This window comes from Nothobranchius furzeri, chromosome 5 (assembly GCF_043380555.1).
Source record: "Nothobranchius furzeri strain GRZ-AD chromosome 5, NfurGRZ-RIMD1, whole genome shotgun sequence".
Lineage (NCBI taxonomy): Eukaryota > Metazoa > Chordata > Actinopteri > Cyprinodontiformes > Nothobranchiidae > Nothobranchius > Nothobranchius furzeri.
This window is the reverse complement of record NC_091745.1, coordinates 60034614-60062452: the sequence shown is the minus strand read 5'-3', so window position 1 is coordinate 60062452 and position 27839 is coordinate 60034614. Positions and strand designations below refer to the sequence as shown.

At 41.5% G+C, this 27839-nt stretch overlaps 1 protein-coding gene across 2 annotated transcripts; it reads right to left on the bottom strand.

Moving 5' to 3' along the window:
• Positions 1-1474: 1474 nt before the first annotated feature.
• LOC107379058 (uncharacterized) lies at positions 1475-27502 on the bottom strand. 2 transcript variants are annotated; one of them, XM_070551811.1, is made up of 7 exons: positions 26865-27502; positions 8120-8497; positions 7784-8047; positions 5716-5806; positions 4842-4893; positions 3921-4054; positions 1475-2915 (listed from the first exon to the last, which is right to left on the bottom strand). In XM_070551811.1, the coding sequence occupies exons 2-7, from the start codon at positions 8481-8483 to the stop codon at positions 2858-2860; spliced, it is 963 nt and encodes a 320-aa protein (XP_070407912.1). In that variant the 5' UTR covers positions 8484-8497; positions 26865-27502; the 3' UTR covers positions 1475-2857. The 2 variants fall into 2 exon arrangements, with proteins under 2 accessions (XP_070407912.1, XP_015805129.3); XM_015949643.3 differs by lacking the exon at positions 26865-27502 and adding an exon at positions 9316-9462.
• Between the last annotated feature and the right edge of the window lie 337 nt (positions 27503-27839).

Genomic DNA, 27839 nt, shown 5'->3' with positions numbered 1-27839 from the left:
AGGTAGATCTGGGTGTCATCAGCATAGCTATGAAAGGCATGTTGTTATTAAGTATGACCTGACCCAGGGGGAGCATAGATTAAAGAGTAGTGGTCCTTGAATTGAGCCTTGAGGGACCCCACATGGTGATACGCTTTGATTGGTAATCCGTAATAGAGACAACAAAGCCCCTGTCTTTGAGATGGGATTGCGACCAGCCAAGCACTGTGCCCAATAGTACCACCCAGTTTTTGAGTCTGTCCAGAAGGATGTTGTGGTCCACAGTATCAAAAGCTACACGGATGTCAAGCATCATCAGGACATGTGCTTTACCTGAATCAGTGTTGAGACAAATGTCATTTAATGTACAGTAGTTATAAATATACAAATAACCACATCTTAAGAGAAATTTCTAGATCTTTTTGGATTGCTGGACTAATCTGGGATTTAGAAACAAAACAACCATGAACCATTCAAACAGTTTTTACCGTCACAGTTTATATTTGTATTCAGTTTTATCTGCTTGAACAAAAACTACAAATTTACTCATTTCACTTTAAGCTGAAAAAAATCCAAAGTAAAATTGTTATTATTGTTTAAAGTTTCCTGTCAGTTTCATTATAGGAACTTTAGAAGTTCTTAGAACCCTCACTTAATGTAGGAATCAGTAAAACCTAAATAAAACTGTTAGGCCAAACATTTTACAACTCTAGTGGAGTTTTTGCAAAGTCACATCAAAAGCAGAACCATCTTTAGCCATTTGTATTACAGTCTACTTCCTGTTTTGGTGCCTCAAGAGTTGAAACGGTGACACTTCTTGCAGCTATTTTGGTAAATGGATTACAAACATTTCTTGGGCAATTTCACTTTGAGACATAACAAATTCTGAAACTGTTAAAGCCCAACTCAAAACATTTTACACGTCTGATCCCTCCTGATGGGAAATAAAAACAATGCGCGCGCGCGCGCACACACACACACACACACACACACACACACACACACACACACACACACACACACACACACACACACACACACACACAAAATGCATGTTTATTTACATGCCAACACAAAACATTTTAAATAACCAATTAAAAACAGCAAAATAAGCTGTAACTTGAAGGAGGAAGTTTTAAATAATTAAGCACCGTAATTTCCAAAAGAGCTCCAAACATTCTAAAATACAACATGGATCATTTATGAGCATGTCAAAGGAAAAGTATTAAAAATAATAACTCACCTTCCCAAAAGGGTTTCTGGCTTGTTCAATTTTAACTTCCCAGATCTGTGCAGATCCTGACTTACTGACTTACAGCTGTGCAGTGAAGGCAAATTTCATGATTTTATTTGTTATAACCAGGAAGATGTAATATTCTATATAAATATAAAATATTAACCTGCTAGGTTTTAATTGTAATTAATCAGAAGATTCTAGGATTTAATTCACACGATCTAGGTTCTTTGCTTTTTCAGTGATCAACCACACTTCGTGTTACTTCAAGAAAGAGTCAAGTTTATAAAAGCAAGAATTTATTTTACAAACAATTTAAAACATGACTAATTAACTAAGCATTTACTGTGATTGGATGGAGCTAAACGTGAGGAAGGAACCTATGTGTGAATGAAATGTCAGGCAGAGCTTCCTTATCAAAATAAGCTGAGTTCTGGTGAAAAGAATTTGGTTTGCTCTAAACTATAAAGTTGTTATCATCAGAAGAACATTCAGACGCAATCTGTCATGTCTACTTCACCCGTTTCAGAGAGACCCTCTTGGTGGATTCAAAAGTCACAGGGGTCGACTGACTGCTGGCACCGGAAGGCTGTAGAATACCGTGGTACCGACTCTTCAGTCCAGAAATGTCTCGGGTCACAACAGCTGGATGGAACCGTGCGTCTGACGGACTCTTAAGGAGTCTAACAATATCAGCTTTGTTGATGCAGGAACTGTTTGCTCATCAGCTTTGCAGGTGCAAAAAGGTTTTGACGACGTGTCAAAATCTTTGAGGGTTAAAGAGGTTTCGCTGCAGATGGCCGGTCTGAGCGATTCTCTAGAACTGACGAATCTCTCAGAATGATCTAGTTTTAAGGGTTGGCTGTTATCATTTGCACAACCAATCAGAGGCTGACAAGTTTGAGAGATGTTACCAAGACAACTCAGAAACACGCCTTCTTGATACAGGATGCTCTGACTGGGTTATACTATGTGTGTCAGGGTTCAACTTAGCCGTACTTGTTGTGTGTGAGTGCAGGTGTGAGGACCTGTCGTCTAAACATGTTGAACACATGGCAGTCTTGGTAGACATAGCATAACACTCATTTCCCTTCAGTTATTGAGCACAGATCAATGAAACATTTCACTACAATATAATGATTGTAAGTAGCAATAAACAAGCGTTTATTTAATGATTATCTAGATTATAAGCCATGGAAGAAGTTAATATTGATTTAGTAAATCATTCTTGAATTTAGCAACTGATCCGAGTTGGAGTTCTTTCTTCTGAAGGCAGACAGGTGAGAACTTGGGAAAGAAAGTTATTGCAGGGTCTGTGAATCCCAGCTGTTGTGAAGGCAGACTCATTTCAAAGGAACACATGCAATGCTGTGTCTCCTTTCTGACCAGATGTTGAATAGATGGTGAAAGGTCAGGCTGTACCTAAGCTGACCATTGCTGGACGCTACAGATGGGTTTACTTTTGACTTTGAAAAAACTTTGTAAATTTATAAATACATGTAATTCAGGCAAGATTGACAGAACAAACATCAGGATTTTAGCCTGAAATTTTAAAATCAAACTGAAGCAAAAATCTTGTTTGATGATTAGTAAAACAGGAACCTGATGATGCTAATGACGATAAAGGCCGGCCAGAAGGTGGCTTCAGCCTTTGGTGACGACTGAGGCGTAGACGGAAGAATTGGCTGTCTCCTCCAATTTTCTAAGAGAAGAGCAAAACGTAAAAATCAGAAACTATGTCATTGGATCAGGATCCACCTGCTTTAATGTCAAACAGATCTGCTAAATATTGAGTTCATTTCTTTCTTGTTGTGCCAAAATTTATGCACCTGAATAATTTAATCAATTATAGCACACTTTCTGTAAATCCTATGTACTTCATCTCAATTCTTAAAAATCACTGTGTATGTCTCCTATATGATTTATTTAACTGGAATTTTTTATTGTAACAACCAACGATTTATTCAGGAAAATCATGAAGATTAACAAGGTTGTCCAAACTTTTGCTTCCCACTGTATTTACCCAGAAGAGCAACTTAACACCAGATAAAACAAAGGTGTCACATGTTGATTATAGGGCTGATCAACCACTCAGTTTCAGAACTAAAATCTCAACTTGGGGTGACGGTGGCACAGGAATTAAATGCTCGCCCCGTAATCGGAAGGTTGCAGGTTCGAGCCCCGCTCAGTTTGCCGCTGTCGTTGTGTCCTTGGGCAAGACACTTAACCCACATTGCCTGCTGGTGGTGGTCAGAGGGACTGGTGGCGCCAGTGCTTGGCAGCCTCGCCTCTGTCAGTGCGCTCCAGGGCAGCTGTGGCTACATCGTAGCTCATCCCCACCAGTGTGTGAATGTGTGTGTGAATGGGTGAATGACTGATTGTGTTGTAAAGCACCTTGGGGGGTTCCAGGACTCTAGAAGGCACTATATCAAATACAGGTCATTTACCATTTACCATAACTTCTACCTTAACAGACTATAGAATCAGAATCTGAAAGAATTTTATTGCCAGCGCTCCAGCGATCCAGAGCATAGGAACTTGACTCCACAGAACAGCCTGACCAAGATTACACACACACATATAGACAGGACAGATACAGGCAGACCACGAGAGCAGCCATAACGGCGCTCATTTTTTCTTTTCTTTTTTTTCCCAGAATCAGAACCTATAAGATGACATCCAGATGTAGAACAGAAACATCTGTTACCTGATGTGTTTGTTGGCACTGAACTGGACAGCCGCATAGCTGACATCCTCAGTCTCTTGGCTGGTTTCCATCCTCTGAGTCCCTGGTTGGACCGCAGCAGGTGGCTGTATGCTGGTGTAGATGCTATCAGCAGGCTGACAACAGCAAATACGAAAAATGCAAATGAGTCATTGTTGGCGCCAAAAAGGTCAAGAGGTCATCTACAAAATGTATTGAGTTAAAGCTGAGTTCTTAGGTTGAAGGTGTTTTCTGGCTAGAGTTCGTGTGTTGTTCCAACATCAGCTCCGAAGGAATGAATGCCCACATCATCTTAATTAAATGGTCCAGCATGAAAAGCAGAGTCGCAAAGAGATAAATGATCACAGAGAAAAAAATAAATCTGCTCATTGTTGAGATTTAACATTGAAAAAAGAGATGGAAGAAACAGTAAAACTGTAAAAAGAAAAACTTCATGATTTTGCCTTTTAGTTTATTTAATTAACTTCTTTGTTTTTATGATTATTGTCGCTGTTTGAGTCAAGACCAAGGGACCACCTCCAGCTGCTAAAAGTGAAATCAACACCTAAGTGATGGGCTGGCACCAGAAAGAAACAAGTTCTCATCAACTCCCATGTTAAAAATTACAAATTCACAGCTAGACCCTCTCGCCACAAGAACAGTTTCTTCCCCTCTGCAATTGGACTCATGAATAACAATCAGCTCGCTCCAGTTGCTTTGTTCCAGTCACTTGATCCTGTGTTGTGTTTGCACCTGAACCATTCCGCTCCGATAAACTGTCTTATACATCGTTTCTCTAATTAATCCGTTTATCTATATTATGATTTTATTGTGTCAATTTCTTAGTTTTGCTTATCTCAAGCATGCCAGAAATTTCCTAATGTTGGGATTTCCTGCATCTGAAATCTTGAATCTGTGTCTCACCTTTTGCTCCATCACGCCTCCACCATCATTACGACTCATGGCTGCTCGCTTCCTGCAACACCAGCAGAAAAACAAAACAACTAAAAAGCCAATAAGTAACAATTTTTGTTTCCTGTTTCTAGCAGAAATGTGTTTCTAAGCAGTAAAAATGGAAAGTAATATCTTAGTTTGGAGCAGGGTTAGGTCCTTGAGTGCCACTATACAGCATGTTTTGGTTGTTTTCCTGTTCCAACACACTGGATTTAAATCATTAGATGATTAGCGGGCTTATACAGAGCTTGAAAACCTGGAAAACAGGTGATTCCACTTTTGAATTAGGTGTGTTGAAGGGAAACAGCTAAAACCTGCTAGATAGCGGCACTTGAGTACCAGGATTGCCTACCCCCGGTTTAGAGGCTAGATGACACAGAGGCTGCTTTCAGCTGGAAGGTTAAAACTGGTAGTTAAACTGTGGCTGAAGAGACCCTGTCCAGCCCTTCTGTAGTCAGTCACACCAAGGGAATTCCCGCAGTGAAACCCAGAGTCAAGTTAGAACAAGAACTCATCAGCATCTAATTAAAACCTTTTAATGTCCACATTATATTCTTCCCACAAACTAAAACATGAAATAAAAAGTGTTTAAACCTTAAATCAGCCTCTTAACCCTTTGAGGGTCCTTTAATAAAAGCTACATTGGGGACCCTTCGCAGAAATAAATAACTTAGATAAAACGATGTAATTAAAATTGTATAATATTTCAAAGTCAAAAATTTTTGTTTTACAAAAATTCCACCCTAACCCGGTCAAACCTAAAGGTGATGTGCTTTCTGCTGCAGAACCAGCCAGCTTATTTAATTATTTATTTATTATTTTATGTACTTAATCATTCTAGTACCTTTTAATGATGATGACCAGGATGAGCGTGATCACAACCAGCAGGACACCAAACACCCCTCCAAGGATCAGAGGCAGGTAGGATTTATTCTCTGAAATGAAACGTTAAAATCAATCAAATCGGAGGTGCCGTTCAGAATTCCTGGTTTAGTTGGTTGGTGTGAGGAGGTCACACCTGAACCTGACTCCATCAACAGTCTGTTTTGTGCTCTGATAACAATCTCATTCATCTCATCCCAGAATACACAGCCAGGGTAAAAAAGGAACCTTTTCAGAAGAGGTCTTTCAAAGTGTGGTCTGAGGAAGCTAGAGAGAGCCTATGAAGATTACGTTGATTATAGGGTGATTAGACAACTGCCACAGAAGAAATCAGTAAAAGTGTGGTCTGAACAAGCTACCGACAGCCTAAAGAACTGCTTCCAAACCACAGACTGGGAGACATTCTGCGTCAGTCATGGTGATGACCTTGACAGCCCGACCCACTGTGTAACTGATTATGTGAGTTTCTGTGTAGAGAACACTGTCCCAATGAAGAGGGAGGAGTTTCTCCAATAATAAACCCTGGTTGACCCCTGAGCTGAAATCCCTGTTGAACGACAAGAAAAAAACTTCTAGTGCTGGTGACAGAGGAGCAGAGACAAGTCCAAAAGGAGCTTATATATAAGATCAGACTACATAGATTTTATAGACCCATTGACTTGCAATCATTTTTTTGTTTTTCAGGGGGCTCAGAGTCCAGAAGAAGATAGGTGTGGCTTAAACTTCCTGTGATCTGTTTCAGCAAATGACATGAATATGTGGACATGCCATTTAATGTTACAGCATCGCCACCAAATTGGACGGGTCCCTAAACCCAACTGGAGTTTAAGCAGAGTTAGCAACTATGCCCATTTTTTGTGCGGCTATACATTTGCAACAGCTGTTTCACTGCTGACTTGTCGCTATTGACTTTTCTAGCTTACCCGTTGGGATTTAATATTTTCATTTATTTTATTTTAGTATGTTTATATTTTAACTATCATACCACACCATGTGTCTGATTTTGTGAAAAGGTGTAATGAAATGTGATTTTTAGTTGGGTAAACACCTTCCTCAGTAGAAATAAATACACTGATGAGACCCATCCAAGATGGTGGCCTGCCACGTCGTGTCTATGTATAAAGTCTGTGGTTACAGCTGCTGCTGGCCATGCCCCCACAACCTCTGATTTGCTGGCAGTAAAAATGGGGATACAGCCACGCTCCTTCTTTCTCTGTCAACTTTAAGCCCCCACATCAAAACACTCATTTAAAAGCATGCAAATCTTTGCACCACACTGCTAACAGGACAGGCAACTTCTGAGCCAAGTTAGATCATGCGTACCTATGATAAAAACACAAAATTCATAATTTAAAAGTATTTTCTTTTTATTTTTATGTTTGGAGTGTTCATAGAGGCAGTAGAGAGCTCTATTGCAGCACAAATGGTGCAAATTTTCAGATTTGCATAATATTTCCTTTTTAAAGCTGTACTTATCTCATGATCATTTCAACGGTCTCCATTAAAAAGCAGCTCAAACTCATCTTTTCAGTCTGACTTTAGTGAGCTCTTGTTTATCCACTGCTGCTCATTAGTTTATTTTCTTGCAGGTGTTTCTGTCCATTTCGGTCTCTCTTTTTTCTTTTTGTTTGTTTGTTTCATTTATTTTTTATTGTTCTTGCCTAGCCTTGTGATTTTTATCTTGGCAGGTGCTATACAAATACACTTTTCAAGTTATATTTGTTTTGGTCAAATGTATTAATAACAAAGTTCTGTATAACCTTTGACACTTTAAGGAGATATCTCTGATTCAGTGTGCAGAAAATATGAGCTGGAGACATTTTGAGTTTGAGGTTGGGTAAAATAGTTAAAATATTTATGTTACAGAGTTTCATTAAAATATGTGCAGTCACTAAACACACACACACACACACACACACACACACACACACACACACACACGCACGCACGCACGCACGCACGCACACACACACACACACACACACAAAGCCTTTCTGAATATATGAAATAATGAAACCTTTAACACCAACCCGCCTCCACCTGCAGCCTGAACGGATCTGACCGCGTCTCGTTGTCGGTCTTCAGAACACAGGAGTAATTCCCAGAATCCTCTAGAGTCAGAGGGCCAAGCAGGAGGGCGGGGCTAGTCTCAGAGAGGGCACGGCCATCTTTAATCCAGGTGATCTCCAGTTGGTGGACAGTGCAGTCTCCAGAGGTGCACTGCAGTGACACATTTTGACCCCTTCTGAACGTGCTGTTGCTGCTGGAGCTCTTTATGCTCATTTTATTTGTCTCTATAATAAAATTAAATATTAGTTTTTATTAAAACGGATTCATATCTGAGTCAGGATGAAACGTGTTCTCACCAACGACTCTCACGTCTATTCCATCTCCTCGTTTTGTAAAATGTCCTTTTACATTATCAGCTTCCATCCTGAAGCGAAAGGTTGCATTATCGATCATCTGAACATCTCTGACTTGTAAAGTACAGTTTGACTTCATGTCTCCCAGGTACTGATATCGAGGGTTGTTGTTGGATGAGTTGCTGTCGTACAGAGATGGGGTTGTTGTCTGACAGATTTCATGGTTTACACACCAACGGACTCTGACGATCTTCAGAGGAATTTCTTTTCCATCCTCTGTAAAGGATGCTAAAGGTGTGAAAGAGCAGGGGAGGGTGACGGTTGATCCTCTCACTGCACAGGTGGAAACAAATCCATATTGAACCATTTGACCCACGACACCTGGAACCAGACATGATTGATGATGACTACAGATGTAAAATCAGCACTTCATCCTCGACAGCTGAACTCTGATCAGATTAAACCAACGTGACTTTTGAGTCATTAAAGTAAATGTATTTTTAGATGGGCACTTTTACTTTGCTTTGTGTCAAGACTTTTGTTCTCTACATATCAGACAACATACAAGTCCTACTTTTTACTGCTGTTTTCTGTAGGAAATGTCTGCTGAGTAGCTGGCTGCAGGCTGACTTGGTTAATAAGGAGGATTAGAATGACTCACACATCTTCACATCTTTGTTTCCACAACAAAATTCAGATTTACAGAAAAACGAGGTCAAAACGAACAGTTGTTTATCCTGCTGATAAGACTAGGGGGGTTTAATCCAAATAGATGAACACAAAAATAGTTTCAGACGTTCTTACTGAGCCAGAAAAAATAAAAATAAAAACACAGATCGACGTTTGTTTACATCTCAATGAAGCAGAATGAAAATCATCAGCTTTCACCGAAAAGCTCAGCTTAATAAAATTTCCTTTAAATTCATTATTTATTTAATGCTTGTCATTCAAAAGCTTTCAGTATTTTACTATTTATGCATCATTTTCTTATAAATAAATTATAAACAAACATCAATAAATTAGTAAAACACTTTTAGCTGACAAGTTTCATATGTTGGATGTTTTTATTTGTCTAGTAATGTTGAATCTTGTGACAACATATGTTAGAAAGTTACAATTTTTACTTTAAAACCCTGTTTTCTAGGGACTTCAACACAGAAATTACTCAAATATTTTTGCGTACATTAAAAGAGTTTTACCTGTCAGCAGAAACATGAAGCTACAGAGAATCTTTTGATCAAAAATCAACATCCTGAGTTTGCCTTCCTGTTGCTGATCTTCTGATTGTTTAAAGAGAAATAGACAGAAATGGAAAAGGCTGATGGTTGGATGGTGAAACTCGCTTCCTGTTCACTCAGACTTCCTCTTATCTTCATCTCTTAAGTCATACTCTGAAATAACTCCACCTACTACTTTGGATGCAGCTTCTCTAAAAGCATCTCAAAACACACAAAACTTGTTGAAGAAATTCAAGAGGCAGAAACTAAGAAGAAGAAGAAGAAGAAGAAGAAATCATTTCTATAGCACCTCTCAAGAAATCATTTCTATAGCGCCTCTCAAGATAAAAATCTGAAAAAATAGACAATTGTGATTAAAAAACAATGTTAAGAAAGAGAGGGAGTGAATAAGAAAGAGGGAAATCAGTGGATCCTGAGGAAGGGGGAATAGGTGTGGAGAGCAGAATAAAGAGAGAATAGTGAAGAAGGTCATACAAAAGCCACTTTGAACAGGTGAGTTTTTAGCTGCTTTTTAAAGGAGTCCACTGAGTCCACTGATCTCAGGCTCAGGGGGAGAGAGTTCCAGAGTCTGGGGGCCACAGCAGAGATGGTACGGCTCCCATCTACCTGAATCCTCTTGCAAAGGCTTACGTCTCGGCCCAGCCGCTCCGGTCATCACAGGATCATCGGCTAGCAGTGCCTACACCACGCTCAGGACAATCCAGACTTTTCTCATGCATCGTTCCACAAATGTGGAATGACCTTCCAAGCACCACCAGAACAGGGGCTTCCTTTTCAATTTTCAAGAAACTCCTGAAGACCTTGATCTTCAGAGAGCATCTTCTTAACTAGCACCCTCCCTGCACCCGTCTCCCCTCTCTACTCCTTGTTCCCTCCTCTCTATGATTGATGTCAAGTTGTTGTTGTTATTGTTGTTGTTAGCCTCAAGGGCAACATGCCGATTATCACATGTAAGTCGCTTTGGACAAAAGCGTCTGCTAAATACATAAACATAAACATAGCAGCAAATGATCTGTCACCTTTGGTCTTTAGCCTGGTGCGCTGCACAACCAGTAGGCTTTGATCACTGGACCTCAGGGACCTGCTGGGGGTGTAGGGACTAAGAAGATCACCAATGTAAGATAGTGCTTGTCCATGTAAGGCCCTATAGACCAGAACCAGGATCTTGAGATGAACCCTGAAGTTGACTGGCAGCCAATGAAGCTGGAGGAGAAGCGGGGTGATGTGGGTGTGTTTGGAGGACTTGGTCAGAAGCCGAGCACAGGCATTCTGAACCACCTGTAGACGGTTCAGGGAGGTTCTGCTCAGACACGTGAAAAGAGAGTTACTGTAGTCTAAGTGTGAGGAGATGAAGGTGTGGATAACTGTCTCAAGTTCAGAGCGAGACAGAATGGGACTCAGCTTAGCAATGTTCCTGAGATGGAAGAAGGAAGAGCGAACAAGAGAACTGACATGAGAATCCAGGGTGAGAGCTGGGTCAAAGGTCACACCAAGATTCCTGACGGAAGGTTTGGTGTGAGAAGCAAGCTGACCAAGAGAGTCTCTGACTTTGGGAACCAGCTTGTCTGGGGCACAGATGAGGATCTCAGTCTTATCTTCATTCAGCTGAAGAAAGCTCCTAGCCATTCAGGTTTTGATAGAGTCTAAGCAGGTGTGTAACAGCTGCAGCTTAGACATCTCATGGGGCTTAAAGGAGATGTACAGTTGGATGTCATCTACATAAAGATGATAGGAGATTCCTTTGAAGAAGCTCAGGATGTGCTGAAGAGGAAGCAGATAGAGGAGGAAGAGCAGATGCCCCAGCACAGAACCTTGTGGGACACCATGGGTAAGAGAGGTGGTGGAGGACCTAAACTTGGAGATGGCCACAGAAAAGGAGCGCTCAGAAAGATAAGAGGATAACCACTCCAGAGCAGTTCCTGATAGGCCTACCCAGTCTCTGAGCCTCTCCAGTAGCAGGTGATCGTCAACAGTGTCAAAGGCTGCAGTCAGGTCCAGCAGGACCAGAACAGAACAGTCCCCTGCATCACTGTGAGTCAGAAGGTTGTTAGAGACCCTAAGAAGAGCTGTTTCAGTAGAATGAGCTCTACGAAAACCTGACTGGAAGCAATCATAGATGTTATGTTCATCAAGAGCAGCTGTGAGTTGTTTAGCCACAACCTTTTCCAAGATCTTGGAGATGAACGGAAGTTTAGAGATGGGTCTGAAGCTGCTATGGAGAGAGGGGTCGAGACTCGGTTTTTTAAAAAGCAGGTGGATTACAGCGTTCTTTAAGTAAGCAGGGACCTGACCAGAAACCAGAGAAGCATTAATTATAGAGAGCACTCTGGGACCGATGGACTGAAAAGCACTTTAAAACAAAGATGAGGGTAAGATGTCGAGGGGGCATGCAGAGGTCTTCATAGAGTTAACTAGTTTGGTTAACTCAGGCAAAGAATCAGGAGCAAAGCTATCTAGGATGATGGGCCTGGTTGGAGTCGGGAGAGGCAGCGATAAGGCTGAAGGAGAGATGCTAGATCTAACCTTATTGACTTTGTCCACAAAGAAAGACAGAAAGTTCTCACAGCCTGCAACAGAGTGGATGGAGGATGTAGGAGAGGCAGGAGAGACGATGCTGCTGATGGTGTTAAACTAAATAAGTATAAAGCCAGAAGAAAGATGAGTTTTGTGAAAAACAGGTCACACGGCGGTTGCGTTCCACTCTTCGGTTCCACCATGTTTAACATTGATTATCTTGTTTAGACACTTATAACATAATGGTATCTGCCTTTCTAGTGAAAGTTAAAGGCCATCTTTCATTTTAAACACATGTTGAAGTGCTTATATAGTAATGTGCCTAAACTTTATATTTTCATTGAATTAAAGGAAGATATTTGAAAATACAACCAGTTATTAATGATCCAGCTCTGCTTACCAAGTTTATCCGGTTTAAAACAGCGCCTCTAGCTGGAAACCGGAAGTGACGCACACGGAGGAAAACATTTCCGACTCTACCAACAATGGATTCACAGCAGTAGGACAAGGCGCCAGAATTTGAACAGGAATTTACAGTTATTTATAATACTAAAGGTGCACCCATACAGTTTTGAGCCAGCAGCAAGAGGGAATTTAAATGGTGAAAAAAGAGCTATAGAAACATGAGAACTTCAAAATGCACACAGACTTGGAAATGCTACCTGGAAGATAGGCTGACCATACGTCCTCTTTCCCTCTGGGGCAGGGATTGAATTATGGGGGGCTAGAGATCTTTCAGGGAAAGATCCAGTTTCTGCCTAAATTACAATATTTATGGACTCTCAGTGTAGCCGGATTCTGTTGAGCAGAGAGGATGCAGAGCGCTGATCGTTGGTGCGCCCGCTGCGTCCGGCGCACGATGCATTCTCAAGGTAGCGCAACAAAACATTATCATTAACACATGATCGTTCATATCTGTTTATATCCTCTGGCACTCTGTCTTTTAATCGTTCCTGACGCGCTCCGCTCATCATGTGCTGCAGTGATTTTATCTCTCTGACGCAGCATCGAAACGGCTCTCCGCTTTGCCGTCAGGAGATCCCTTTGATCTGTTCAAAAGTAAGTGATGAGGTGAAAAAGTAAGAATCCAGGCAGCAGTTTTTCTGGAGAGTTTAGAGGAGATCCAGGAAGATGAGAGACAGACAGGACAGGACAATAGTTAAATAAAAACAAGAAAACAAAGCAAAGTGTTTTAAAGTAAAATGTAGGTATTTATCTCCACTACACGTTTTACTTGTATAACGCAATAAGTGATACACATGTAATATTTATACATCTGATACAATTCAGATCACCTTCAAAACTCAGTCACACACCCAGGGCCGTTTCAAGACATTTTGGGGGCCAAGGCAAAAGGGAACACCCCCACCCCACCCCACATCACTGGGTTCCCCCAGAAGCCTCTGTGTAATTCCTACCCTGTCCAGGGTATTAATTATACAGTTTTTATAAAAAACACCTCAGACATCACTGACATCTTCTAATATTGTCCGATGAAAAACAAAATTGTCAGACATGCCATCTCATCTGCTTCTTTTCGAAACTCACAAAAATCTGTCAGTAACAACACCGATTGAAAGCCACTATTTATGGATTCTCTGAAAGTTTCCATGGAGTCCATGACAAACTTTTTTTTTCATTGACCTGATCGCCTAATCTCACAGCTGAAACAAGCATCCTTAATAATCTGTGCACAGGAAGCTTACTGATGCTGTAGTAAACAAAAGGTATAATAATGTCTTATTAATGAAACATTGATGCAGCACTAAAGCAGCAGAAAAGGGAGATTTTGCAATAAATATGCTAAATATTTACATGTGAATGGTTTTAGAGCCCTTTTGTAGGCAGAGTCTGATATTAATTTTAGATTTTCCACCTGGGGAAATAAATGGGTCCCAACGTGGTCTGTGTGGTTTTGCCATAGTGTGACGTAGGGCTAGGCAATAAATCGAAAATGTATCTTTCCCATGTCAATAAATTTGATAATAAAAAATTTAAAGATGTGTGTAGGTTGGCAAAGTTATGTCCCTTTAAGAAGCTGTACCACCTTGAGTCACGTAAAAATGTGACTCAGCGTAATATATGTGACAGCCCCATCTAGTGGACAGCTTTTGTTCCTGTGCACACCTATAGTTATCGCCCATTTATCGTTATGGAGTCTATATGTCGATGTTATGGAGGTTAAATCCGCAATATATTGTAATATTAATTTTAGGCCATTTCGCCCAGCCCTAGTGTGACGTCATCGGTAGGCACAGATCTCCCTCCTCTTTTTTGGAAATGGAAATATGGTCACTCTAGGTAAGAGCATGTTTTCTTTTAAAGATATTTCGACAGAAAATGTCCTCTGACAGATTACATCAAATACCTAGCCACATAACTTCAAGAAATACTTAACTCAAATTAAAAAAGTTTAATTTATACAAAGTTTGGGTCAAAGTTCTTCATAGCCTTAGCACCCCTTTGTAATTAGCTTTGTTTCACTAGCTGCTATTACATTAGCCTAGCCTGGTGAGCCATCCATGTGAAAATATCCTTGTGATTCAGCCAAAAAGATTCTAGGCTGATGACATTATTCATAATCCCTCCACAAATGTCACAGGCTGTTTTTATTCTCACCATGTTTTTAGGTCGAGTCTGCAGGTGGGTGTGTCTGGAGAGCAGGAGCAACAGCCAGCTGCAGCTCATCTCCAATCATCCTCCAGGGTGTATTTAAGAAGCTGACTTCCTCAACACTCTTGCCGGATGATTACTCAACCTGGGTAATTTGAGCCAGAATAAAAATCTATTGTTAAGCTAAAGATTAAAACTTAGACTAAGAAATGTTTTTGTGAAGCAGATTTCTACCAGACTAGGACCAAGATTAATCCTTCCTCTTATCCCTTCAAGGAACCATCTCCTCCAGCCATTTCCAAGAACTTTTCATCAGCTCCACTTCATTCAGCTCCAACCCCTGGCTGTATGCTCTCCACTACGCCCCTACCGCCTACCCTTTCAAGCTCACCACACAGGAACTCTGGACCTCATCTTCATCAGGACCCCTTTACAACCCATCTTCATAGACCAACCTGTGCTCCTTCGCATGCCCTCTAGCCACCTCCTGACAGTAAACCTAAGCCTTCAGTTATCCATCCCATCACCTCTCACGGACATTAACCTTTGTCTCTCTTTTAGAACATCCTGGCACAACCTGCATCAGTTTGAGCAGCACTTTGAGTTCTCCAGTCTAAAATAAATTATTTATTTTCTTACCTCCCTCTTCCCGTCTCTGATTCTGCATGTCGTGGGTCAAAAGAATACCACAGAACATGACAACAAACCCTTTCATATAGTTTGGGATTCTGGTTGTACAGATGAAACGTTGCAGATCTGTCCCAAAAAGTCTCCACTTAAAAACAGTGACCTATTGTAGCTTTACTTAATTTATTTGAAATTTTATCAATAAGTAACTCATTGTGCTGTATGAATGACAGTAACTGGCTATAATGTAATGCTCTGTGGGATAAAGTTTTCTATCAAGATTCAGTCATGGTCATTCTCTTATTTCATTTGCTTATTTATTTTACTGCATATTAGGTGTCGGTGTGGCCAGTGTGGGCCGATGGTCAGCATTATTCATATGGGCTTAAATCAGGGACATAATATTTGTGCCCATATATTCACAGCATTTGTTGTCAGGAATTGGAACCGTTCAGGGAGCTCTTGTTGATTCTGGACTCACCAGTACCACATCTCCTCTGTGTAACGGGCCATCCTGGATTTGAGGGCTGCTGCTTGAATCCTTTTTTGTTGATGCTAGCTTATCAAACATTTAAAAAGCAACAGGGACCCCTACATCTGCAGTTCAATGAGTAAGAACATATTTATCCACTAATGTCATAAGTATGAAGTTCAGCAACAGTGCATCACTGTCATCATCAATATTGGACAAAATGCTACTGAAAATAGTCATTAAAATGTTCTTACTAACAATAAAAGACAAATCTGTAACATTGCTGAAAATTCCACTTCATTTTGCAGACCGTATTGTTATGTTGCCTATAGACAGATGATCCGATGGTCACATGGCATCATTGGGGAACACATCCGCCATCTTGTGTGGTGACCGCCATGAGAGCAGGAAGCTGGACACTACAAAGGCTTCCAGTGGCCTAGTCTGGACTAGTGTGGCTCAGAAACTATTACTTTGTACATAATCCAACATGAAAATGTTGGAATTTGCTGCTTGTAATCCACTGACTTGAAACAAACATTAAATGATGTCATTCCTGATCTTGGTCATTGCAAAACATCTTCTGACTGACAAAGGCTTTACAAATTTTAAAGTTTTTTACAAACCCACTGGCAGTCTAGCTGTCGGTGTGTGTGAGTACAACAGAGTGAAATGGGAAAATAAAAGGTAGGTTTATCTATTGTAAAAAATAAGCACTTTGAGTAAACTAATGAGGTGTCTGGTGATGGTATGAATGTTTAATTTTACAAAAGTTTTATATATACAAGTTTATACAAAATGTTAAAACAATTCCCTCTTGTTAAATGAGGGAGTATAAAAACATTATCCTAAATTTAAATATGAAAACTGTTAATTAAAGCAAAAAAAAAAAAATGACCCACAGCTCAATAACTATAAACAAACTAAACTACAAATGACAAACTAAAGATCTACAATCTAGATCACTTACTAAATTTCAAACAGTCTCCCTGAATTTCTTGGATGTAGTTGCCCCATCGGGTGCTGGACAACGTAACAGCGTAGCCACCATATTGGGTGGGTTTCCTCACTCTCCAAACCCAGCTGGTGTCAACCCAAAGTGAGTCTGTTTTTTTGTGCGGCCTATGGTTGTAACAACCGGTGTACTATGGAAAACAGATCACGTGGGATTATTATTGACTTTTCTAGCCTATTGGGATTTTATATTTTTATTTATGATTTTTATTATATTTATATTTCAATTACCATGCCATACCACATGTCTGACTTTACCAAAAAGCATTAATAAAATGTTTAAACATGTTTTACAATTTTTAGTTGGGTAAGCACCTAGAGAAAGAATGGACAAAGGAAATTAAAAACCTGAAGGTGCTCGAAAAGCTAAATCCAGACAGCTCCAACATTGTAAAAGTAATTGACTGTGTAGTGATACCTATGGTGGCTCTGCCCACAAGGGGGCAGTATTAGATAATCTATTTAAGGGTAGAGGTGAGCACTGATGAGAGAATGATGTACAGCTGGAGAAGACACACAATAAACATCTTTTGTGAAGAACCTGAAACTTGGTGCATACTTCCAGAAACATTACATGGTACCAGGAGTGGGGTGCTGCCATGGATAGTGCACGGCCTCCAGAAGCTGTTGTCTGGACTGGAAATGTGGATTGTGAATGGCGTTCGTTCAAGCAACGCTTCATGCTGTATTTGCAGGCTGTTGGCCTGGATAGCAAGCCTGATGTTCGCAAGATTGCTCTGTTGCTTACAGTGGCAGGACCCCGCGCTGTGGAGGTGTTTAATACCTTTGTCTTTGAGGATGAGGAGGACCGACACAAGTTTGACGTTGTGTTGCAGAGGTTTGATGATCACTGCTCACCGAAGAAAAATGAGACATTCGAGAGGTACGTGTTTCGTGCACGTTTGCAGCAGCAGGATGAAAGCTTTGATGTCTTCCTGACGGATTTGAAGTTAAAGGCACGGACGTGCAATTTTGGAATTCTTCAGGATTCGCTGATCAGAGATCAAGTTGTGTTTGGAATACATGATACAAAAGTGAGAGAAAAGCTGCTGAGAGAGACTGATCTTACGTTGATTAAAGCTGTGGATATTTGCCATGCGTGTGAAATAGCCCGGCACCATGTGAAAGCTTTTGGTGATGGAGCGGGGGAGCGGGGAATGGAGCCTGATGTTGCAGCTGTTTCATGCCAACGGAAATGTGGACAGGACAAGGAGAGGTCGTTTTCCTGTCGAAGATGTGGGACGCGACATGCACTGAGACAATGTCCCGCATTTGGCAAGATGTGTAACAGCTGTAAAGGACTTAATCATTTTTCCAAATATTGCTTTTCTAAAAAGAAGCCTGAAAAGCATGATCCTGTACACACTGTGGAAGAAGCTTCCCTGAGCGAGACTTTCTTTGTGGGTCTTGTGGAACGTGATGCTGACGTGTCTCCATCTGCTGTGACGTGCGGCGTGAAGGTGGATAAATGGACAGTGCCACTGCTTGTGAATGGAACTGTTTTTCCTGTGAAGTTGGACACTGGGGCGAAGGCTAATTTGATAAATGAGCGTGATATTGAAGCCATGGATGTGAAACCGCTCATTCGTCCGGCATCTAGCACCCTCAAAGCCTACAATGGCCAATCCATCATCACCAAAGGCAAGTGTACTCTCACAGTACACGTTAAAGGTAAAGAACACGACTTGGAGTTTATAGTTGTGCCGGAAGGTCATGATTCTTTGATAGGAGATGAAGCATGTGAACGGCTAGGTTTGGTCCATAGAGTGTATCATGTCAACGGGGATCCGCACAGCAGCGCAGAAACTATTGTTGGCCAATACCCGGATGTATTTGAGGGTTTTGGGGCCTTGCCCTACACATATAAGATACATCTCAAGGACAATGCCAGACCTGTTGTTCATGCTCCTAGGCGAGTTCCGGGTGCCCTGAGGTGCAAACTGAAACACGAACTCGACCGGATGACCCTGTTGGGAGACATACGGAAGGTGGAGGCTACGACTGAGTGGGTTAATTCCATGGTTTGTGTCAAGAAGCCTAATGGTGACCTGAGGATCTGTATGGACCCTAAGGATTTAAATGATAACATCAAAAGGGAACATTACTTACTTCCTACCAGAGAGGAAATTGTAAGTGAGATGTCTGGTGCAACGTTATTTTCTAAATTGGATGCATCTCATGGGTTCTGGCAGATTAAGTTGGAGGATGAGAGCTCCAAATTATGTACTTTTAATACTCCCTTTGGGCGGTACCAGTTTCTGAGGATGCCATTTGGAATTACTTCAGCCCCTGAAGTGTTTCATAGAACTATGGAGTACATCCTTGAAGGGCTCGACGGGGTACGGGTGTATGTGGACGATATCATCATCTGGGGGGCAACTGTGGAGCAACATAATGAAAGACTCGTTAGAGTACTACAGAGAATCCGGGCAAATGGGCTGAAACTGAATAAAGCAAAATGCCAGTTTGGTGTCAGAGAAATAGTTTTCCTTGGAGACCAACTGTCTGGGGCAGGTGTCAAGCCAGATGACAGGAAAATTAAAGCAATACTGGAGATGCCTTGTCCTGCAGATAAAAAAGCAGTTCTCCGAGCCCTTGGAATGATTAACTTTGTTGGAAAGTTCATTCCCAATCTGTCTTCGAAAACATTGCACCTGAGACAGTTGCTGCATGAGAAACAGGAGTTCTCGTGGACTGGTGATCATGATGGTGAGTGGAAGCAACTTAAACACATCCTTACCTCTGAACCAGTCCTGATGTTTTATGATCCCCAGAGACAAAGATTTCCACAGATGCATCGACCCATGGGATTGGAGCCGTGCTCCTGCAGCATGATGGGGATGACTGGAGACCAGTTGCTTATGCATCACGAGCGATGACTGCGGCTGAATGTCGTTATGCACAGATTGAAAAGGAGTGCTTGGGACTTGTGTATGGTTTTGAGAAATTCCATAACTTTGTGTATGGTCTCCCCAGGTTTTTGGCTGAAACGGATCACAAGCCTTTGGTATCCATTGTAAAAAAGAATCTTAGTGACATGTCACCCCGCCTTCAACGGCTCATGATGAAGCTTCTCAGTTATGATTTTGAGCTCATCTACACACCAGGGAAACAGATTGTTTTTGCTGATGCTCTGTCCAGGGCTGTTCTGCTGCATGGTGCCCAGAATGTGGGTTCCATTCAGTTAGATGTGGAGGTCCATGTGGATATGATTAAAGAGTCCCTTCCTGTGACTGACAGAAAGTCTAAGCGGATTGCTGATGAAACTGCCAAGGATGAGCTCCTCCAGAGAGTTATGAATAAACTGCAGGGTGAATGGCCAAAAGGGGAATGTCAGCAGTACTTTAACATCCGAGCAGAGCTGAGTGTCGTTGATGGACTTCTACTCAGAGGACAGAGGATAATAATTCCAACGTCTATGAGACCTGAGATTCTGCAGTGGCTGCATGAGGGGCATCTGGGCAGGGAAAAGTGTAAAAGACGAGCCAGGTCAGCGGTTTATTGGCCAGGAATCAACACTGATATTGACAGAATGGTTTCAGGATGTGGGACCTGTCTGAAGTATCACATGACACAAACCAAGGAGCCGATGGTGCTCACCGATCTACCTGAAGAGCCTTGGCACAAGGTGGGAACTGATTTGTTTCATTTGGATGGAAGACATTACTTATTAGTTATTGACTATTATTCCAATTATCCGGAAGTGGTGGTCCTCCCCAATATTTCTGCTGTTACTGTAATTTCGTCTTTGAAATCAATTTTTGCCCGACAGGGGATCCCTCATGTTGTGTACAGTGACAATGGACCGTGTTACAGCTGCCAAGAGTTTCATGAGTTTGCTGTGGTTTATGACTTCCTGCATATCACCTCGAGCCCTCTGTTTCCTCAGTCGAATGGGAAGGCCGAGAAGGGGGTCCAGATCGTGAAACATCTTCTTAGGAAGGCGAAAGACAGCCATGCTGACCCCCATTTGGCTCTATTGAATTATAGAGCCTCACCCCTTGAACATGGTGTGTCCCCTGCTGAACTTCTGATGGGACGAAGATTGAGGACCACTCTCCCATTCCGTGATGCCCATGGGGTACCCCAGGATCTGGGGTTCCAAAGAAGGTCTCTGCAGCTGAGACAGAAGAGGAACTATGACAAGTCAACCAGATCACTGGAGCCGCTGGTCGAGAATGATACAGTGAGAGTTGGGGATTCTGGTCGCTGGAGTAGGAGAGCTGCTGTTTTGGGGACAGTTGGTCCTAGATCCTATGTGGTCAGGACTGAAGATGGCCAGACATTGAGGCGCAACCGTCGGGACTTGTTGAAGACACAAGAGACTCTTCAGGGACAGCAGACACAAGAGACTCTTCAGGGACGGGACTGTGACGATGGTTCGTCTCTTGTTGTTGGGCCGAACGCGCAGCCCAGCTTGTCAGCAGGGATGGCTGTGCAAGACAGTGTCCCGTCAGCGGAGGGAGCCATATCTGAGCCTGTATCCTGTGGGCTCAGGAGGACAACGCGCATCATTAAGCCTCCGGAGAGATTGAATCTTTAGTAGGGCATAAACTGAAGAAAAAAAACTCAATACAACACAAGAAGCAACACAATACGTTTTTTTTTGTGTGTGACAGGGGGGATGTAGTGATACCTATGGTGGCTCTGCCCACAAGGGGGCAGTATTAGATAATCTATTTAAGGGTAGAGGTGAGCACTGATGAGAGAATGATGTACAGCTGGAGAAGGCACACAATAAACATCTTTTGTGAAGAACCTGAAACTTGGTGCATACTTCCAGAAACATTACAGACTGGTGGGAGTATAAACACAGAACCTTTTATCATATGAGTTTCTGCATTCAGATCTGAAGCATGTCATGGCATTAAGAAACTTTCAGCCATTAGAAATATCCAAAATCAGAGAAGTTGCCCAACAAATTCTTGTTTCTCTAAAGGCACTTGGGAAATTCAAGATGGTTCATTGAAATATTAAACCAAGCAATATTAGACCAACTCAGACATACGATGTAGACTGTGACCACTTAAATGTGAAGTTGTTAGACTTTTGTTATGCGTCAACATCAACTAATGAAACAGAAGAACATGATACACAGCATATGTTCTATACGCCTTTTGAGATAATGGTGGGTCTTCCATTAGGCAGGGCGATAGATATGTGGGGTCTTGGCTGCACCTTAGCTTACTTATATCTTGGTCATGACTTGTTTCCTCGGTCGGAGTATGATGGATGCCATGAGTTTAATGTTGCAATTGCAAGGTAAGCCCAGAAATTCGTTACTAAAGTTGGCCAAATTAAAGGAAATGTTTTTCACTGAAGACGAAAAAGGAAAAACATGGAGGTTTAACCCTCAGGCTCAAAATAAGTTTTGATAAAAGGATGAACAACTAAGTCCTTCAGGGGTACTTCTGAGTTAAAAAAAATGCTCATGAAATACGAATGTGGAGTAACCAGGTAGGTAGGTTTAACGTTGCGAATCTGCAACGCCTGCCTCCAGAGGGTTAACACACATGAAGAATTCAATAAGAAGAAGAAAAAAATATTCTACTGAAGAACTCACAAACACACTTACGAATCTTTTGAAGATTTGTTTCAAGTCCCCACATTACCTGAAGACCAGGAAAACTCTGAAGATGTCATAGAATTTCTAGATTTACTCAAGAAAATGTTGGATCTGGATCCAAATAAGCGAATAACCCCCACTAAAGCTCTGAAACACAAATTCATAACTATGAAATCTGCCATTCCTGACGACAATAATGAATCTCCAGGTAAATTCAGTGTGAAAGACACCCTGCAGACGCCAGCAAAATGCTTTTGTAAGTTTGTTAGAAAAATGTTTCGCAAGATCACCTGCCTAGGTGAGTCGAAAACAGAACCTCAGCAGAAAGAGGTAAGAATAAAAAACACATTTTACTAGAGGATTCAACGTTTCTTTTCAAGGAATCAAATACGACGTTTCAAACGATCCCTTTTCACTATAAATGTCACGTTTTGTCTAGCTTTAGTTTTTAATCCAAACGTGAAACCGTAGCGCCGTGACCGTCCTCTTTCTGCATGGGTGTTAGACCGCAGGGTATTAATTAAATCTTGGACGCAAATATCTGGACGACGAACATATAGACAGATTGAGACCTTAGGTGTGTTGATGTTCTGCTAGAGAACATCAAACTATTTGAAAGAAAAATGAAGCAGATTTTTAAATCGACTGCAGTGAAGCTGTTAAAGTCTGGACTACAACCTGTAACACAGATCAAGGGCGTCAGTTTGTTTTCAGAATTGCTGGGGACAATAACCATACACTTGAGTGGGGTTTAAAAATTGCTGGGGACAATAAAGTAGGCTAGCACAGGGGTCGGCAATCCGCGGCTCTGGAGCCGCATGCGGCTCTTCCATCCATCTGATGCAACTCTCTGTGCTTGTAAAATAATAAATGGATATTTAAATAAAATGCTTTATATTTTACTGCATTAATTTTACACCTGTATGCCAATTCTAAATGTAAAGATTGTCTGCGTAAACCTGAACAGGTCCAACCCGGTCTGCGGTGGTTGACCGGTCACGCTTGTGCGTAATCATATAGGCACTTTATGAGCTGAAGAGGATGTGAGATTCTGGGCTTCTCCTCAGACGGCTCCTGGATGTGTCGCCACATTGGAGCCAGGAACAAGCGCTATTCAGCCAAAGTTTCATCATCAGGGAACATTTTCTAAGTGACAAGTCTCTCTGAGAGACAGGGTTTGGAAAACACTCGCTTCAGTGGGAGGAATCTTCCCGCATGCGCACTGCATGGTTCTCTGCGTGGCTCTGGGGTTAATCAAGTTTAATTGTTTCTCTTTGCAACAATCTTCACAGGAAGGCAAAACAGTTAAACGGCAGGTTACAGATATTTCCATTTGACTGTTTATTTTGACAGATGTACTCAAGGATGTTGCTTGGTTTGAAAGAATTACCCCGACGCACACGGATGCTCATGGATGAGCTGACATTTTAATCGTTAACGCACATCGCGGAGGTAAAATATTCCCATCAGAACATCAGAGCTCTTTATACTGGACACTGTGTTCAGCGCGGCTCGGAGCGCCCCCGGTGGACAGTGAGCTGAAGATCTGGGGTTCGCAGTGCAGCGCAGTGCAGAACCACGCGCATGCGATGATTTCCTCCCACTGAAGCGTTCTGGAAACCCGGTCTCTCTGAGGGATGTGTCACTTGGAAAATGTTCTTTTTATGAAATTATGAAACTTTGGCTGAACAGCGCTTGTTCCCGTCTTCCGCATGAAGCGTAGAGACATTTGATCACGCACAAAGTTTATGTGGAGCAGAAGCGGTCGGGCCACGGCAGGTGAAATGTTCCTAGCCTACATGAAGTGAAACTGTTTAATTGTAACATTAATATGTTACTGGACACGCTGGTCTGGTTGGTTAGACCAGTGTTTGAAGTGGAAAACACACACACTCACTCACTCACTCACACACACACACACACACACACACACACACACACACACACACACACACACACACACACACACACACACACACACACACACACACACACACACACACACACACACACACACACACACACACACACACACACACACACACACACACACACACACACACACACACACACACACACACACACACACACACACACACACACACACACCAATTAAAATATAAAATAATGCTGATAGCGTGGACTAGAAGACAGGTGATGGTTTACGTATTTAAATGATGATCAGGCTGATGTAAAATGTAATCTCCATCCACATCCAGACACAATTATCCTCTAGTCTTTCTCTAGTCGCTCTGCTCTTGTCTGGGCTGATCAGCTGATGGTGCGCGCGCGCCTAACTAGCGGCTGATGCACATTTTACGCATTTGGAGAGGTGGACTGGATGCTGTGCGTTTACTGGAAGATGGTCCACTTAACGCACGGGTGTAGACTACATATTAATGACAAATGAATGAAAATTAAATTGTGAGTTTTTACTTCATATTTTAGTAATAAAAATGACGGGGGAACACATTTATGACATCTTTTTAAACGAAATTTTCTAGCGCGACCTGCCTGCTTCACTTAAGTCACTGCTTATTAAGGTCCGTCCAAAATTACCGTGGGAAACGGGTAATATTGGTTCTTTGATGGGAACAGGGTGCCGACCCCTGGATAAGATCTGAGCTGGTAAAACAAAAATCCTCATCAGCAGGCGTTTTTGAAAGTGGGGGGGACACAGCTGCCAATCACAAATTTTGCCGGGGACATGTCCCCGGCGTCCCCGGTTAAAATGACGCCTATGACACAGATTAATGAAATAGCCTCGTTAAACGACAGTAACGAAGTCAGAACTTTTATTTTTCGTTGTCTCTGACAAATTATCCTACTCTGTTTAGGTCATCTTTATCCTGTGCTGTACTGGCAGAGGTCAAAATGTTACTTTCTGATGGTCCTACAGTGTTAATAAATGATGAATCATAAAATGTGTCAAATGTAAAACTTTGGACTGATAGATTAATACCTGAAAAAAATCCTGTTGATAAATCAGTAAATAGTTAATATTTAGAATAATAGTGTGGAGGAGGAATGACGACACAAAGGTAAGTTTCATTCACTAGAAATCATTAGAAAATCCTAATGTTTTGTTAATTTTATTTAACTTTTTCTAATCACTTTTTTGTTTTACATTTTCATTTTATTTCACAGGATCAATGCTTAAATATTTACAAGGAGTTCCATGACGCCAGGAACTGAAGATGCTGAAGATGAGGAACCATTTTCAAACACTGATCAACAACACCAGCATCCCGAAAAACTCCAGCAGCCATCTACTTCCACTTCAGCACACTATGTTGAACCCTCTAGTGGCGTTACACAGACACAACACTTGTGTCAGAAGGTACTGTACACACACCCATCTTGGAAAGCCCTCCAGCAGGTAATGAGGAGTTGTTGAGGTTATTTGGTAAATTTTGGAACCAACAGTTGTTATGTTAACATTTTGTAATGCTGCTCTGAAGAAAGTTTTATATATTTCTGATATGGTATTTATATGTTGTTGCAGCATGACTAGAGGGCTGGTGCAAACTTACAGGGACTGTAACAAGTTCTAAAAGTACATTTGGAAATTTTACTCAACTCAGCAAATTATCCTAAAAAATAAACTCAGGTCAACACACTGAATTTAAAATCTACCTAATTTGAAAACCTTGACTTCCTGATGTTGGGGTAATTAGGAGCGAGTAATTAGTAATTAATTAATTACTTTTGGATTCTTCAATAAATTCTGTAAATATGGGAATATTTACCGATGTATTAATTAATTAAGATACTCTTACGTATCTTATGGGGCACCACCCCTTTAACCGGGGAAAAATTGAAACCAAAACTCTTATCAGTCTTTCTTGAAGTCGTGGAATCCGTCAGGAGCAGAGACTTTACATCGACACAAAGAAATCTATTGGAGACAAATCTGAATTTTATAACATTTAATTAAACAAGGAGATTAATAATGCAAAACAATTTGATATAATTGGAGATGTGTGTGTGTGTAATGGAGGATGTCCCCACAAACACTAAAAACACGTATGAGTGTGTGTGTGTGTGTGTGTGTGAATGAATGCTTCGTCCTCCCAGAGCACTAAAAACACATACGTGTGTGTGTGTGTGTGTGTGTGTGTGTGTGAGATGGAGGATGTATGAATGGGGCTTTGTTTTCCCAGGTGTGTGGGGAGTGTGTGTGTCTGATAAGGCTGACTTTCCTCTCTCAGATGCAGACAAAAGGGAATTAGCTTGCATTTAGTGGCTTAAAAATCACAGTAAAACTTAACTGTAACACTTCAAAAGTTTAGTCTCTTAAACAACAAAGGTCACTCGGTAAATTATCTGATCTAAAAGAGAAGTCGACCAGCCTGGCCAGAGCTGGAAACTATTTAAAGATATTAACGATGACAAAAAAACAGTTTACTCTCTACCAAATAACCCTGTGAGCGGATTTTGATACGGAAGAAGAGAAAAACCGTCTGTTAATTTGAAGCAAGTCACGCGGTCGACTGCTTATCTTGGTCTAGAAGAGATGAGAAAAGGTAAAAGTTTAAATGAAATAAAAACTTGCAGGAGAAAACAGCTGTCTGAGCGAAGGCAAGGCGTTCCTTGTGAAGTTCGCTGGTCAGATGTGATTTACGCTTCTCCTCCCACGAGTGTCTCTCCACGGGCTGGACACAGAGAGAGCAAAGTTTCTTTGTGCTGAGTTTGATAACTTACAGCGAGCTTGATGGAGCTGGAGTTCCTTTTCCAGCGGTTCTGTGTTTGATCTGCTCCAGCAGCCAGCCTCCCGCTGGCTCACGTTGATCAGAGCAGCAGCAACAGCGCGTCCTTAAAGCCAGTGAACTGGGCATAAGAACAGTTAAGTTACGTTTTTCGCTGAAACTTATAGTTTTTGAGCTGGTTTTTGTGGTGACATCATCACCTTGCTTCCCTATTCAAAGCATCATGGGAAATGAAGTGTCTCTTGGCACTGATGTTATTATCTGCTTTTTCAGAGCAATTTAAGCACAGTCATTTTGGAGAAAATCACTGCATAGTAATTTCCTCATGAGGGCAGACCCTCAACACTGATGTACTGCCCAACAGCCTCGTGCTTTTCTACTCTGTCCCACAGAGCTGCCAGGGGTCCAGGATCTGCAGCCCGGATTGTCAGGGCCGGTGTCGGTACAGTATCTGCTCGGGTGCAAGATCGGCTCGGGGTCCTTCGACTCCCGATGACGTCAAAGTACGGCAAACCGACTCGGACAAAATGCACTACACATCTATACTGTTGGAAAGAATTTAGCACTTTCGTTATTAAAATAATGTTTCTTAAGACATAAGTTTGTGTTTATAATGGTATTTGTAAAATAAAACACTATTTCTTATATATCTTATTCATAACGTTGAACTCCTCTTTGAGCACATCCCTTGGCTTGAAGAATCATAGGTATTAGCAACACCTGTAAAATTGTATTTGCAGGAAAGAAGTGTGTCCCGTTTATTTAAGTATTTTGTGTTTAGAGTTGTTGACGTCTTGTCATAGACTGTAGCTGCTAGCCAAAACTCTGGAGTTAAAAGTTTTCTGGCTTTACTAAAAAACCTGTCTGTACTTATTTGATTGATGGTATTTTTACTTTCTATTAGACTCCAAATGTAATCATTTGGCACGTTTGTAATTCATAATTTGCAATAATGTAATCGGCGATATTA

Excerpts from the sequence above, each read along its gene's own strand:
- LOC107379058 (XM_015949643.3), bottom strand. The coding sequence starts at position 9,367 with ATGTTGATTTTTGATCAAAAGATTCTCTGTAGCTTCATGTTTCTGCTG. Across the intron at positions 4,894-5,715 it reads CTGGTCATCATCATTAAAAG|GAAGCGAGCAGCCATGAGTC; the intron begins GTACTAGAATGA and ends CTGGTGTTGCAG. Across the intron at positions 2,916-3,920 it reads AGTGCCAACAAACACATCAG|AAAATTGGAGGAGACAGCCA; the intron begins GTAACAGATGTT and ends CTCTTCTCTTAG.